The sequence below is a fragment of the Mytilus galloprovincialis genome, chromosome 7, assembly GCF_965363235.1.
Source record: "Mytilus galloprovincialis chromosome 7, xbMytGall1.hap1.1, whole genome shotgun sequence".
Lineage (NCBI taxonomy): Eukaryota > Metazoa > Mollusca > Bivalvia > Mytilida > Mytilidae > Mytilus > Mytilus galloprovincialis.
Genome location: NC_134844.1, coordinates 40,718,641 through 40,733,276, shown reverse-complemented (window position 1 = coordinate 40,733,276; position 14,636 = coordinate 40,718,641). Strand labels below are relative to the sequence as shown.

At 30.9% G+C, this 14,636-nt stretch overlaps 1 protein-coding gene across 2 annotated transcripts in view; it reads right to left on the bottom strand.

The window, feature by feature from the left end:
* LOC143082990 (vesicular glutamate transporter 1-like) overlaps positions 1-14,636 on the bottom strand; it is a 64,097-nt gene that overhangs the window by 16,261 nt on the left and 33,200 nt on the right. For both annotated transcript variants that reach the window (XM_076259068.1, XM_076259069.1), the window contains 4 exons: positions 9,243-9,555; positions 8,411-8,532; positions 4,074-4,188; positions 1,289-1,376 (listed from right to left, as the gene is read on the bottom strand). In XM_076259068.1, coding sequence (XP_076115183.1) covers positions 1,289-1,376; positions 4,074-4,188; positions 8,411-8,532; positions 9,243-9,555 — 638 coding nt within the window. The remainder of the gene's footprint in view (positions 1-1,288; positions 1,377-4,073; positions 4,189-8,410; positions 8,533-9,242; positions 9,556-14,636) is intronic.

The following is a 14,636-nucleotide window of genomic DNA, read 5'->3' as shown; positions in this document are numbered from 1 at the left end:
TATATCAAACAATGTGGTCGCATGATTATCTGACCCCTTTGCAGATTGAAAACCAGTCTGTGAATTTTTCGTTGATTCGAATTCAACACTTTAATCCGGATTAAATACTTTGAATCACTTGAAGCATTCTTCTAATTCCAAGAGTTCTCAACTTATACCATACAACTGAATGATCCATAGAGTTGAAAGCCTTCGATAAATCTGCAACCTCCTGGAAATGTGTCAACTTGAAGCTTATTTTTAAGTTTCGTAGAATCGTATGCTATGAATTTTCAAAAACACCATTTTGATCCTTACAAGAATTCATTCTTTCTCGAAATCCTTCGCGAATCTCTTACTCATCCTCGAGTTGAATAATTTAGCTACAGATGACTTGATGCTCCTACACCATACAGATCGCGGTAGTCAATTCAAATAGGTTGGTAAAATGACTAAATTCTGGTCTAGAAGAGTATCGTACGGAAAATAATCAACCACAACTGGTTTTCCTAAACTAGGGATGATCGTGGCCATTTTTGTCTACGCTGATCACCTCATTTAGTTAAATCCAGGTTCAGGAATTCTGTCTACATTTCGGCATTTAATTGTTCCAGATTTTCTAATAGATTTGCACTTAACTCCATCATATTTGATGATAAAAACTATGAATTTTTTTTCGTCATTGTTCTTATATGCCATGGTTATCAAAAGACACGTTCAAACGTTCTATATTTTAACACTATCAAATCTTTGTTTTCTATGGTAACGTATTTTTGTTTCTCAGTTCAGCGTTTACGAGGTCTTTTATAAAAGTTGCTCCTATTCGACTGGAATATTCATCAAAGTCCAATACGTGTACTCTTGTTCCCGAAGTATGATTTTCCCACTCAAATGTCTTTTTTTGCGATTCATTGTTCCAAGAAGACTGTATAATCTGCTTTTTTATTTGAGTCTAGTTTAGCCTGTCTGTACTTATGAGGCAAATATTCTCCAAATCTTCCATTTCCTCGTTCTAAATGTCTACGAATTGACGATATGAAATATCATTACGCAGAAGTTTTAAATGCACCACTAAATTCAGCAATGTGTGTTTGCAGCAATCGTTTATAAACATGTCATTTGGAATCAGGTTCGTGTTGTATTTTCGTCTATTTTCATTTGATGAGTCATATTTAAGACCCACTTCATCTTCTAGTGTTTGTTTCGCGTGTTCGATTATGTATGCATATCAATTATCCAAACAGACTCTAAGTTCATGCATATTTACTTACTTGTGATACATATAATATTATTATAATGATAAACTTACCACAGAATGATATGGTTGCTAGTTTAGAACGTTCAAGTGGAGGAGCCCAATGCCGCCAAATACCATGGCATGCAGGATAAGTTACTCCCTATTAAAATACAATTATTCAAATGCAGAAATGAACAGATTGAGTTTTATAAAAAGTTTATTTATTGTAAATTTCAACTGGAAATGTAAATTCAATGAACAACAGTTCACTTCTACAATTTACACCACACTTCTAAATTGCTGCAATGTTATTTGTGAATTAGTTTAAAGCTGGATGTGAGCATATAAAATTTATTTTTCTGCATCGCATATGAAAATAAACGTTAATCGTAGAGTCAACCTTGTATAGTAGAAATGAAATTTGCATCGTAATTAATGATATGTTGTTGCATTTCTATGAAACTTTTTAGAAAAATCATGATGAAAAAGGATAATTTGTTTTCTAAATCACATGAATCCCTTTAGATTTCTTTCCTTTTAAACTTTAAATTCCAAGATTAATCTATTGTGCAACTCTATCTTTTTTGCTGAACGTGGTAACAAATAAATGAATTTGAGTTAAATTATAATGGGAAAATAGATTAAGATATTACATAATGAAAATTGAATTGTCTCTAATACGATTTGGCCCTTTTATAATTCAGGGCATGATATCCAATAGCGATAAAAGATGCATCATTTTATTCGCAGTGTTAATTTAACGCGTCGCTTTAATGAAGACTAAATTACAACTGACATGTCTGTAGTTAATTAAAATTGAATTAAAATGCAATCAAGCTGGAACACTGTTTTCAAATAACGTCAAACTGACACACAGTTAAAATAATTTGAAACGATAAAAACAGTAGTAGCAACATTTTCAATAGAACTAAAGGAAATCACGTGACACAACAACAATAAATGTAGTATCCCGCTCGTTTTACATTGAAATTAATTTTACCAAACTGTTACAAAGCTGCTGAAGGAAGAAGCAAACTAATAATTGATTATAATAATGCTCGAATGTATATAGCATTCCTGGATTTTAATATAATCTTTGTAATCCTAATCCGAAATGAGTTGTCTCTCAAAGGTAAGATGGATTGCTGCAAATTAATCTTGCTCTTATTCATACAATAAACTGAACACACTTTTCTAATGGGAAAGCATCAAGCATTCAGATGGAATACATAACAGAAGTGAAAAATGTATTTTTAATATCCCTTTTAAGCCTTTATACTAGAATGAATAACAATATATCAGAAATGGAAAGAAACCGTCAGCATTTCTCCTTTGTACACGTTGTTGGTCTTTTAAATCATGGAACAACAAAGATATTAAAGCGCAGCACGAATGAGGTAAAGGGACAACCATATTTTATTAATTGAAATAAATACATAATAGACGAATTAGAGTAAAACTGTATATAAATATTAAAAACCAGTCTCAAAACCATTTTTTAGGGTTAAGTGTTTTTTTGCAACTTTCTTATGTGTACTTTTATGCATTGATTTCATAGATTGTCCTAAGTTTTTCGGTTAGTGAAGATCATGAGTTGAATTCTACATGTCTTTTTTTAAAATTTAATTGTAAGAGATTGCAGTGAAACTGAGGCGTAAAATTCCCATCGAAATATTTAAATTCATAAGTCGAATGGCAAAACACAAAACTAGAAGAAAAGGTAAACACCTATTAAGAAACATAACATACTAGAAAAGTTAAGGCTTAGCAACACAAGCCCAACAAAACCTTGGATGATCTTGTATGACTTTTCAAATTATCTCACATTATTTTCATATTTTCACATTTCGTTGACACATGAATGGCATCAATCATTATTTGAATGGGATAAGGACGGGAAAGAATAACTTAAGGGAGATGTATATGCAGTGTAACAGTATTTGTTCGTTTTACATACTGTCAATATACTTGTATGCCTGGTGTGATTTTGATTGTATATGTTCTTAGGCTACTGTTTCGTTTACACAAACCTTACACCTTTTTATTCAGTTACGATTAAGCACGTCTGTTTTGTGTAAAACTTCAGATATACCAATTTTTGTTTAAAGTAGGAAATTAAATGAAGTGCTGCAATTTAGCTACACTAGAATTATAACCATTCCAATCAGACATGTATTTTCTGTTCCACTAATATCACGTGTATAAGCAAATCTTGTTCTTTGTTCACTGTAGATGTCCCACAAGAGTGCTATAAAGATGTAGAAAGATGTAATACACATGTTATGCTAACACTATAAAGATATTTAAGCACGAAATGTGTATCTACATCTTTATAGCACTTTTGTGATGCTTATACTGTTAACAAGAACAAATAATTGATATTTGCAAGTGGTTAGTGAGATAAGAACATTTATTTTGCGTCTGAAATGGCTACCAGTAATATTCTTCAATAATGTAAATATTGCGTTATTTTCATTTGGATAATACAAGATGTTAATAAAAATGAAAATATCGCTTATGAATGTTATGCTTCCGAAGCGCTTTTTAGGTTTAACCTTCATCTGGAACGCTCAAAGACATATATTTGTGAAGGAATCGAACACGTGAAAAACTACAAGGATATCATAACCAAATTGGATTTTGAAATAAAAGCTAAACTATTTTCAACGTTGGTGGAGGAATTTCACAATAACTTCTATACATGGAGAACTTAAGAAAGGTATGTTACTGATAATGTTAGTTCCTAAATGAAACATAACCAGACTACAGTAACTTCTATGTCGTTTGGTCTTTGGTGGAGGGTTGTTCCATTGCCAATTATACATCTTTTAGTTTTTATATTAAATATCATACATACCTCGACTATTCCTTGTAAAATTCTAACCGCCATTACAAGACCAAAATGCACCTGTGCAGCACCCGGTAATAGTAAATTTAAGAAAGCAGATGTTCCTATTGCAAGACCAAATATCCTGAAAGAAACGTTATCATTTAGAAATGTTCAGAAGTTTGTTAATTCAATAAAAAGATGTAAACAATCTTGTTTGATTTAAACTAAAAACTTATAATAATTGTTCACTTAATAAAACTTACATGGCATATGGCATATCTTGATAACTTTGTTTGTAAGTGATTGATAAATGTGAAAATTGAATTCAAGTTTAATATCGTCTATTCATCGTGAGCTACAACTTAATTCGCCGTGTCAGAATTTAATGCATTCTGTGTAATATTTTCAAAAGTGTACACCAAAACGTTGCCATTGGTTTAAACCGTTCTAAACAATGGAAATTCAACCAATGACGTGACGTTATTTCCATTTTGGTGTACGAATAATGAGATTACCCATACTTCATTTGATTCTGAAACGACGAATTGTAACAAGTTTTTTGTCGACCTGATGTTGTAACTATTTTGTAATACCTATTTTCAGAATTGAAAAGACACAAATGGTTTTTGTTTACTTTTTTTTCAGAGTGAAATAAAAGATCTGATTTTGAAAAGATAAAAAAAGTTGACGATATATGTGATATATCGATTCATCAGATGGTGATGGCCAAATCTATCATCGTTATACAAACAAGTCGGACCGTCTTAGAAGACAGCACAGACCGCTTGTCAGATTTACTTAGGATTTTATAAAATGTTCGACTAACATGTCTAGCGGAGCCATCAATCTTTCGTTTGTGCATTGGGGTCCATTTTGGGGTATTTTTAGGGGCCTAAAGAAGAGAGAGATTTACTGTAGAACCCATTTTTTTTGGTTTATTTTTTTTTTTAATTTTCTAATGAGTATTATTTCAAAAACAGTAAGTGATAGACACATATGGTCTTAAGTAATGGGACAATATAACAAATCAAAGACAAATAGGTGGAGTCCCTGGAGTCAACCCACACCGACCTTCCAAATGTTTAAGAACTTCGAGATCCCCATCCCTAAACCATATTTATTCATGTATGGGACAATATAACTAATCAAATGAAATATAGGGGAGTTCCTGAGGTCAACCACAACCTCCTGTTTGGGAACTTTGAAACGGTTGGGATCCCCATCCCTAAACCATATATATTTAAGTATGGGACAATATAACAAATGAAATGGAATATAGGGGAGTCCATGTGGTCACTGTACACCCTACTGTTTGAGAACTTGGAAATAATCGAGATCCCCACCCCTAAACAATATATACTCATTTATCTTACCTCCTATACATTTCTAGAAATATGATTGGTTAAAAGCGTCCGCGTGAAGACCGTGTATATTCAATAATAGGTTAGTAGGGAGTCGGGCTTAATTCAATACACGGTTAGTAGTGGATTTACGACTTTGGTTCTGTTTGATTATTTAAAAGTATTGAAAGTTCTGTTTAATATTGTTATATCAAGGTTGTTGATAATAAATAGTTATTGTTTGCATTATTTTTTTTATACTGCAGACCAATTGAAGAAGGTTCTTAAAAGTGAACACTTGAACACTTTAATATATAAATAAGAAGATGTGTTATGATAGAAAATGAGACAACTCTAGTCCAAACCAGAACACACCCGTGATATCGCGGGTCCTTGACTGAACTAAAGTATATAACTATGCGTAAGTCTTATTTTAGTATTTGTATTGTCATCTGATTAAAATGCACAGTTTTCTCTGCTTTCAAAATTTTTCTGTTTGAACCTGCAACTCATCAATTATTGGTAATATTAATTATTTGGAAAAAAAAGGCCTGGAATGAAGTATTTTTTAATCAACAGCATTGTCCTATATTAGTTTATAAATAAAGTTGAATCCTTTAATTCGCTTTTTTTACGTCATGCCGGCTTACAAATTGAAAACTGTACCTTAAGTCCACATTTTTAGTATTCATATTGTCATAATGTCATACTGATTAAAATACTACAATAGGGAACAATGTGACAATGATTGAATTTAGTAGTGTCAACCCTGTGATTATGAACCGTGTATAGCAAAATTCAAAATACACCGTTTGGTGGTACGCCTGTCAGATGCGGAACGTACAGATAAGAAAATAGGTAACAGTTGAATATACTATTGGTATCGGTATCGGATTCGACCAAGAACTTGTTAATTATTGGCAATAATAATTTTGTGGAAAACAAAAGGGTCTGGGGTGGTGTAATTTCTAATCAACACCATTGTCATATATTAGCTATATATAAAGTTGAATTCTTCGATTTGTCGTTTTTTACCCCATGACGGCTGACAAATTGGACATCGTTATTTTAGTATTATAGATGGTTGATTGAAATCTTTCTCCTCAGTTTAAAAAAAGCCTAAAAGTTTGCAAAACAAGATAAATTAAAATGTCGTTCATAAATAAAATGTCTTTCATTTTATGTTATCTTGTTTTCTGCTTAAAACAACCCATTTGTATGTACATCTTTCAATCTGAAATCTAGCACTAAAATGACAAAAATGTGATAACCTATACATTTATTTTCTATTTAAATATACAGGGATGACTATGACATCGATTCCAGTTTATTCCTATATCTTTTTGTAGTAATATGTGAATATATCTGACAATTGTCAATGTATGATGATAATAAGCATGGTTATCCTTTTATTTGTTTTTGTTTCCCTTTGAAATGCAAGTTGAAAGCATACTAGATTCATTTACATTTCATTTGAAGCTCACTTATAATTTATATAAGGAAATACATAAAAGTTTCACATAGAATTAATAGAATAAAACAGGATAAACACCATTGCCTCAAACAAAGAAAAAGAGAAAAAACTTCTATAATATATGTCGTGGAACAGATTTTAAATTCTGCTTTCAAGACTGGTTCCTTCAGGAGGAAAAATGCATAAAACCTTTGATAAGTATACAAAAAGCTAAACAGAATTAACAAAAACCTCCATGACCATCTTTAACAGAAGGAATAGCTAATTTGGATTAAGTTTTCATTTCTTAGGTAACAATTCGGGTTTTTAATCCCACCAGTAATGAAGCCGATATTGATACACGCTGTAATTTGTTTTAAACATTTTAATGAATTATGTGAGCAGATTTAAAAAAAATTGTTGTGTGCAGAAGTTTTTATGTCACATAAATATTTCATCAAGAGATAGCTTTTAACTAAAACATAAGTTATTTCTAAATGCCCTTTCTTATCTTAAAAATTAGGTGTGTGCCAAATTAAGAAAATTATTAAACACAAATTGTTAGGTCAAAGCTCAGTAACATTTGATACATTTTTTTTCTTAGAGTGCAGGAAGGACACAAGCTTCGCGGGTAAAAAAATGTATGAAGGTGTGACGTTTAATTTAGATATTATTAAAGTAAAGAAGAAGATCATACCGATACAAGCTATATTATGAGATTGTTAGTTAACGCGATTTAAGAAAATTTTGCACTTTGCAGAAGAAAAACGGTTTCTGAAAAGACTGGTTCTCCCCACACTATATAAAATTAAATTTTATATTAGGGTAATATATAAGAATAGAATAATTACCTGTTAGCAGACAATCTGAATTTCAAATTTGGATTAAGTTTCCATTTCTAAGGTAACAATTCGGTTTTTGATTCCCACCAGTAATGGAGCCGATATTGATACAAGCTGTTATTTTTTTAAAACATTTTAATGAATTATGTGAGCAGATATAAATGAATTGTTGTGGGCAGAAGTTTTTATGCCACATTAATATTTCATCAAGAAATAGATTTTAACTGAAATATATGTAATTTCTAAAAGCCCTTTCTTGTTTAAAAAAAGTGTTTGCCAAATAAAGAAAATTATTAAACACAAATTGTTCGGTCAAAGCTCAGCTATTTTTTTTCTTAGAGTGCAGGTAGTACACAAGCTTCGCGGGTGGAAAAAAACAGGAAGGTGTGACGTTAAATTTAGATATTATAAAGCAAAGACGATCACACAAATACAAACTATATTATGAGATTGTTAGTAAACGCGATTTAAGAAAACTTTGCACTTTGCAGAAGAGAAACGGTTTCTGAAAAGTCTTGTTCTCCCCACACTATATAACATTAAAATTATATATTAGGGTAATAAATAAATGCAACAGTAGTATACTGCTGTTCGAAATTCATAAATCGATAGAGAAAAAATCAAATCCTAATTACAAACTAAAACTGAGGGAAACGCATCAAATATAAGAGAACTACGACACAACAGAAACAGAACAATAAAATACATAAATGAGAATAGCCGTATTACCTGTTAGCAGGCAGTCTGGATGCTAGATACCCTCCCGGTATCTGCGTTATAATATAACCCCAGAAGAAAGAGCTGTCCACTGCACCTATTGTTTCTGGTGTCCATGTAAATTCAGGTAAACGCTAAAATTAAAGCAGAAAAGTTCTTTTTTTTTTTTGCTTTTATGTATTTTTTTGTTATATCAAGATTTATTTTATAGATAAGGACTTTTTAATTGAATAAATATGGTGAATTAAAGTAGTTTCTTATATGTTTTTTGGGGGTCTTCGTTTTAATAAGAATAAGGAGATGTTACATGATAGACAATGACACTACTGTCCATAGACTTAAATAACAAAATATGCACAAATTTAGTTGTTTGTCTCTGTGTTTTGTCTCGTATTCTAAGATCTGTACAAAGTGTGTATTATTAGCTTGGAAATAAATTCAATCATATACATCTGTGTCATTTGTTCTATAAAACTATGGTTATTTCAGTCAGAACTACTTAGAAATTTGATGCGATTGTCGTACAAGTGAGAAGTTTGGCTAGCTATAAAACCAGGTTTAATTCACAATTTTCTTTATACGAAAATGCCTGTACCAAGTCAGGAATAGGACAGTTGTTATCCATTCGTTTGGTGTGTTTGAACTTTTAATTTTGTCATTTGATTAGGGACGTTTCTTTTTAAATTTTTCTCGGAGTTCAGTAGTTTTGTGATTTTACTTTTTAGCAATATACAATGCTTAGTATTGTAGTTAATCTACTGTACGAAATATGAATTATTCCTTTCCATTCATTTTAATTATATATATTGATACAAGTATAATAACTAATTATTTTGACACTTACTAAAAAAGGATGAGTTTTATTATGTTGAGAGCTGTTAGAAAATATAGATAAGTTACTATCACTTTCACTACTAGATTCCAAATCTTTAGTCATTGTAACAATAGCCACTCCCATATTACATCGTATTCCAAATGATATGATAAATCCTATACTGCTAAGAAATGCGATAAGGTAGCGTTGGGAAACACAACGACAGCAGTCACATTTAAAATGGAATGGTTTTGACTTTGGGGCCTCCTCTTCATCCATATACGCTTCGTCAAGTTCGTCATATTTAACAAAGGATTTTTCATCGGCATCCTTCCGCATAACCCTGCAAACAAAAATGAATATGCTGATAAAAATTTTTGGTATTGTGAAAAATCATATTTTATTGAATCAGTATATACGTAGGAAAATATATTTATTGATAACAAACATGCAATACAATTGATAATGGAAATGTTGAATATGTCAAAAAGACAACAACTGGACAAAAGAGCAGAAAACAGCCGAAATCTATTAATGGGTCTTCAAAATCCTTAATATAAAACTAAATACAGTTTAGCTTATAGGATACGCGATTCACGAGAAATTAAGAATACCTAAAACATTAACATATTTGGTTTTCGAATCACCATTCTACAGCATTTGTCATTATGAACATTTCTCTTGTGAACAATCCCTTGGTTCTTGAATGCATTTTATATTCCCTGCTCACTAATATATATTAAAATTAATCAATGTTTGGCATTTTTAAGGCGCCACACTAAACTCCAAAACATATAAATGAACCAAAATAATAAAAAACAAACATTCAAGACTTGCAAAAGGCCCGCGGTATGGACGACTATTAAGTTTTTTATTGTCTCCCATTACTTTTTTCACTGTAACAGCAACATTTGACATCTATATCTGTGAATTATTACATATTGTCTTAAAACTAACAGCAGCATGCATAACAAAGTGAATGTGTTCATTCATTTACAACAACGTTAATGTGATATGATCAGAAGAAATGTTTTTGAATTTGAATATGCGCAAATTTATGCAAGGACTGAATTTTTCATTTTTTGATCATCTAGATTAGTTTCTGTTCTATTCGTGTCACATCTGGTTTTCTCGAAATTTAATCAGCAACAAACTGTACTTTTACCATTTTAATCATAAAAAATATAAAAATCGTAGTTATTAGTGCATGCAAAATGATAAAATAACGTATCGCATAAAGTAATTCGAATCGCCCTCAGCGAAAACTTAAATGATGATTGTTTTGATTGAAATACAGGAACCTGTTTTGTTTGCTTTCATTAGTTTTTTTGTATCCTTATAATGTATCCATTTATCACCAATCTCCGTTATATGTTCGTTTGATTAAATCCAAATGAGATTTTATTGCCATCTATATTGACATAAGTGACAACCAGATTGAAAATCCACTTTGGTGGGAATTATTGTAGACGACAAACAATTGCACGGATCTCTGCTATCATGAGCAAATATAATCTTCTCACTATTAATTAAACATTGGGTTCGCAACATTTTGATATCTGAAGGCACAAGCAGGAAAAGTTTGCCGTTTTGAAAATCTGAATTTCTTAGAAAAGTAGAAACAGGAACATCACACCTATATACAGTTAAAAGGTGAATTCAACCTCATATGCTAGCTTCGCTTTATACAAATTTCTTTTACTGATTGATAAATAGGTGCAATGTTTCCCATGAGCAGCAAAAATCAATGGTGTGGTTAGCTGCACTTTCATGACAGCGTATAAACTTGGCAACGTACCGACAAATAGTAACACATTCAGGCCATCTTCAATATGAGGTGTAGTGTGAGTTTTATCCAATGTTAAGACCTTACGTTAGTGAATTTGGCATAAAGAAATAAAAAAAATGTTCCTTTGCTTTTAGTTTTGTCTCAGACATGAAGGGATTTGGTAATTTGTATGTATTCTCCATATCCCTTCTTATTACTTTTTTGAGTAGGTATTATCAATGTTGATTGATTCTGTTTGAACAACGTTATTTTGTAACTTTGATTCTGAGCCATTTTTCAATATATTCAAAAGGTCATATCGGTATATTGTAGCCATATACATAAACGATACTGTACGTGACATCACGAATTTTAGAACAATAATGCTCAAATATTTCCAGAGTTGTTAAAAGGTTAAAATATTTAGTTACATTATGTGGAAGAGATACTACCCCCGTAAATTTGTTTAAATGAAATTCAATATTATTTCAATAGCCAATTTTTCCCATCGCATCCCTCAACAATCCATTCCCACTTGTAATGATATGTTTTGATTGTCTTTATAAATCTTATTGATTTCAGCGACAGATATATCTTGTCATTTTCTCTTAATATAAAGACAGAGAATGTGACGGGATCAAGCTATATTGGGACCTTAAGTCATGTAATAATAACAAAGCAAACACATAACAAATACATAGAAAAGACAATTAGAATAGGTTACTAACCATCTAACGATCAGTCGGACGGGATACTAACATTAATTTTGTATAGCAATTCTCACGATAATCTAAGGAACTGAAAGTAATATGATAGAACGTGGAAAATACCTCTCCAACCAATGATATCCATGAACGACATTTCTCCTTTTAAGCAATATAGATCTTTGATAGTGTGATGAATTTTAAAGGTCAGAAGTGGAGAAAGGTCGTTGAGGTCCGCTGTCTTTGGAAATTAGATATTTACTGAACTGATTTGCACGAGAAACCATATTAGAAAATTATTCTTTAGTGGATCTAGGCATGCTAGTTCTTTATCTATGTCGTCACTAGACGTGAGTGTTCGTTTTTATGCTGACCAGCTGATATACATGCAATATTTTTACTTTTCAAGACATATGAAACACACAAAAAAAAACAGCAATTATCAAAAATAACTCAGATTTTACTTTTTCTTTACAGTATGCCGTTCAGGTATAACTAAGGTTAAAATGATTTTTGTACTTAACTCATATATCTTGTCAACAGCACATGTTTATAATACACGAGTTTTCTAATTTTCAAAAGGAAAAAAATAATAACGACGAAAAATTTTTAATAAGGAAGTAATCATCAAAATATGTTTTAACTCTGCTGAAGGGAATGTAAATGTTACACAAGGAAGATATAACATATGGTAAATAAATTAAAAAGTTGAAAGTCTATCCACTGTTTAAGATACAGCTATCATTAATTAGAAAATGACAGTCGCAGTACAGCAAAAGGTTCTTAATTAAACAGTTTAGGGAGTGCACAATGTTCAGGTACAAATTGTTCAGGATGGGTAAGAATGCCGCATTTTACACTTTATTCGACAAATTCCAAAAGAAATTGTATGATTTTAGTGGTTATAGATTTCCTGTATGCGCTATATTTGTAATTTAAAAAATGGAATTTTTCAATATATGCATCTAAAAATAGATCAACATGTGCTTATATTTTCTATAAGTTTTACTATTACGTTTGCAAATATATTTAAAAAAAGAAGAGATTAATACTATTTCTTAAAAGAGGGGCGAAAGATACCACAGGAATATTCAAAGTCATAGATCGAAAATAAACTGACAATGCCATTGCTAAAAAGGAAAAAGACAAACTAGTTATTTTATTGAATAAAATTTAAAAAAAATATCCGTGCTTTACATCAACCAATCCGATTGAAATAATATAAGCGATGCATTTGACCCACTTTGCCACTTAATTTAACAGTATGATCTGCTCAATAGTCATTGCAGATTTGATAACCAAGATTACAAAATAGAAAATTAATTTATGGCTATTTTTCTTATATATAAATATGTTCATTTATCTTGTTGTCAGTGTGTCATTACTGGTAAACATTATATAAAAAAAACATAGTTGATAAACTATGTATCACTTACACATCAAACGAATCGAATGTTTCAAAAGTCGAAAGTAGCAGGATGTTTAAAAAAAACTGCAGGTCACCATACAATGAACATGAACAATGAGAAATTATCATACTATATAATAAGTAAGCTATTGAAGCAAGCAAAATGATAAAAACCATCGCTAATGAATTACGCAAACATTAAACAAAAAAAAATATTACAGAAAGCACCTAACTACTACGTATACCACTTGATTACAGGCTCTTAACTTGAGGTAGGCATTTTTAAAGATGCCAGTAGAGTTTAACGTGTTCGAGCGCGCTCTACCCTCTTCTAACATGATGGACAACAGTACAACATAGGAAAAAACTGCAAAAATGTTATTTTGCAATGTTAAGATATATTTTATTTGACATTAGTGTTTATTGATGTAGATATGTTCTACTTTTAAAAAACCATTATTCATTTGAAAAGCATTGTGAAGCGTTGTACATGCCAACAACAATAACCTCATAAATCTATATGCTTAACGTTCTAATACTCGACTAAACTAAGATAGAAAACTGTGATATAACAAAAGTATTAATTATTAAACTTAGTAAAATGTCACCTCAAATGCCTGGTTTGATTCAGAACTTGTCACTATAAATTTCCCAAGTTACAAACGTATCAAAATTCGATGCGACAGAAACAAACCTTATCCATAAATCTATTTCTGGTCTTAAATTGTCAATTTCCGTTAAGCGCTTAAGAACAACCCTACTAAGTCTTTGCTAATTTAATGTTGTTAAATTGTCGCTTTTCTCAATGCAGTTCCAGCGAAGCGTTTCTAGACAATATTTAAACAGTTTTACGTAGAGTAATAATTCTTAAAGAGTTGAATAAGATTGCGTTTCATAGCTGTAATCAACGTATGACAAGCGGATTGCAAGGATTTACAATGCACTATTTATTGCAAATGTCTCTTTTATTTCGATAGTGGCATTGTCTCCTTCTAAATCGCAGTTAAAATCCACTAAGAAGAGCTTTATTTTGAGTAATCATTTTCAGCTTTATATAAATATCTTGATAAGTTATGAAAAGCGTTAGATTTTACTTTGTTTTATTTCAAGATAGAGTTGTGTTATTTTTTACGGAAAGAAATATAAGAGTAAAAGAAACAAAAACAAAGATTAAATAATAAGATAGAAAAACAACCGAACTCCAAGGATAATTTTTAAACGGAAAGTCCTTTATCAAATGGCGAAATCAAAAGCTAAAACACATTAAACGAATGGAAAACAACTGTCATATACCTGACTTGCTACACACATTTCCTTCTGTAGTAAAAAGTAGTTTAAACCTAGTTTTATAGCCAACTAATCATCTCACGTGTAAGATATTCGAATAGAATTTTATAATTGATAATATTCCTGATAATAGTTCAGTATGAGGGAGATGAACTTATAAACAATGTATATAAAATACAAGATGATTGTGAAATTTATATACATTTATCGATGCTGTAAAATGAGATTTACATTTTCCTCTCATAATTTTTTATAAC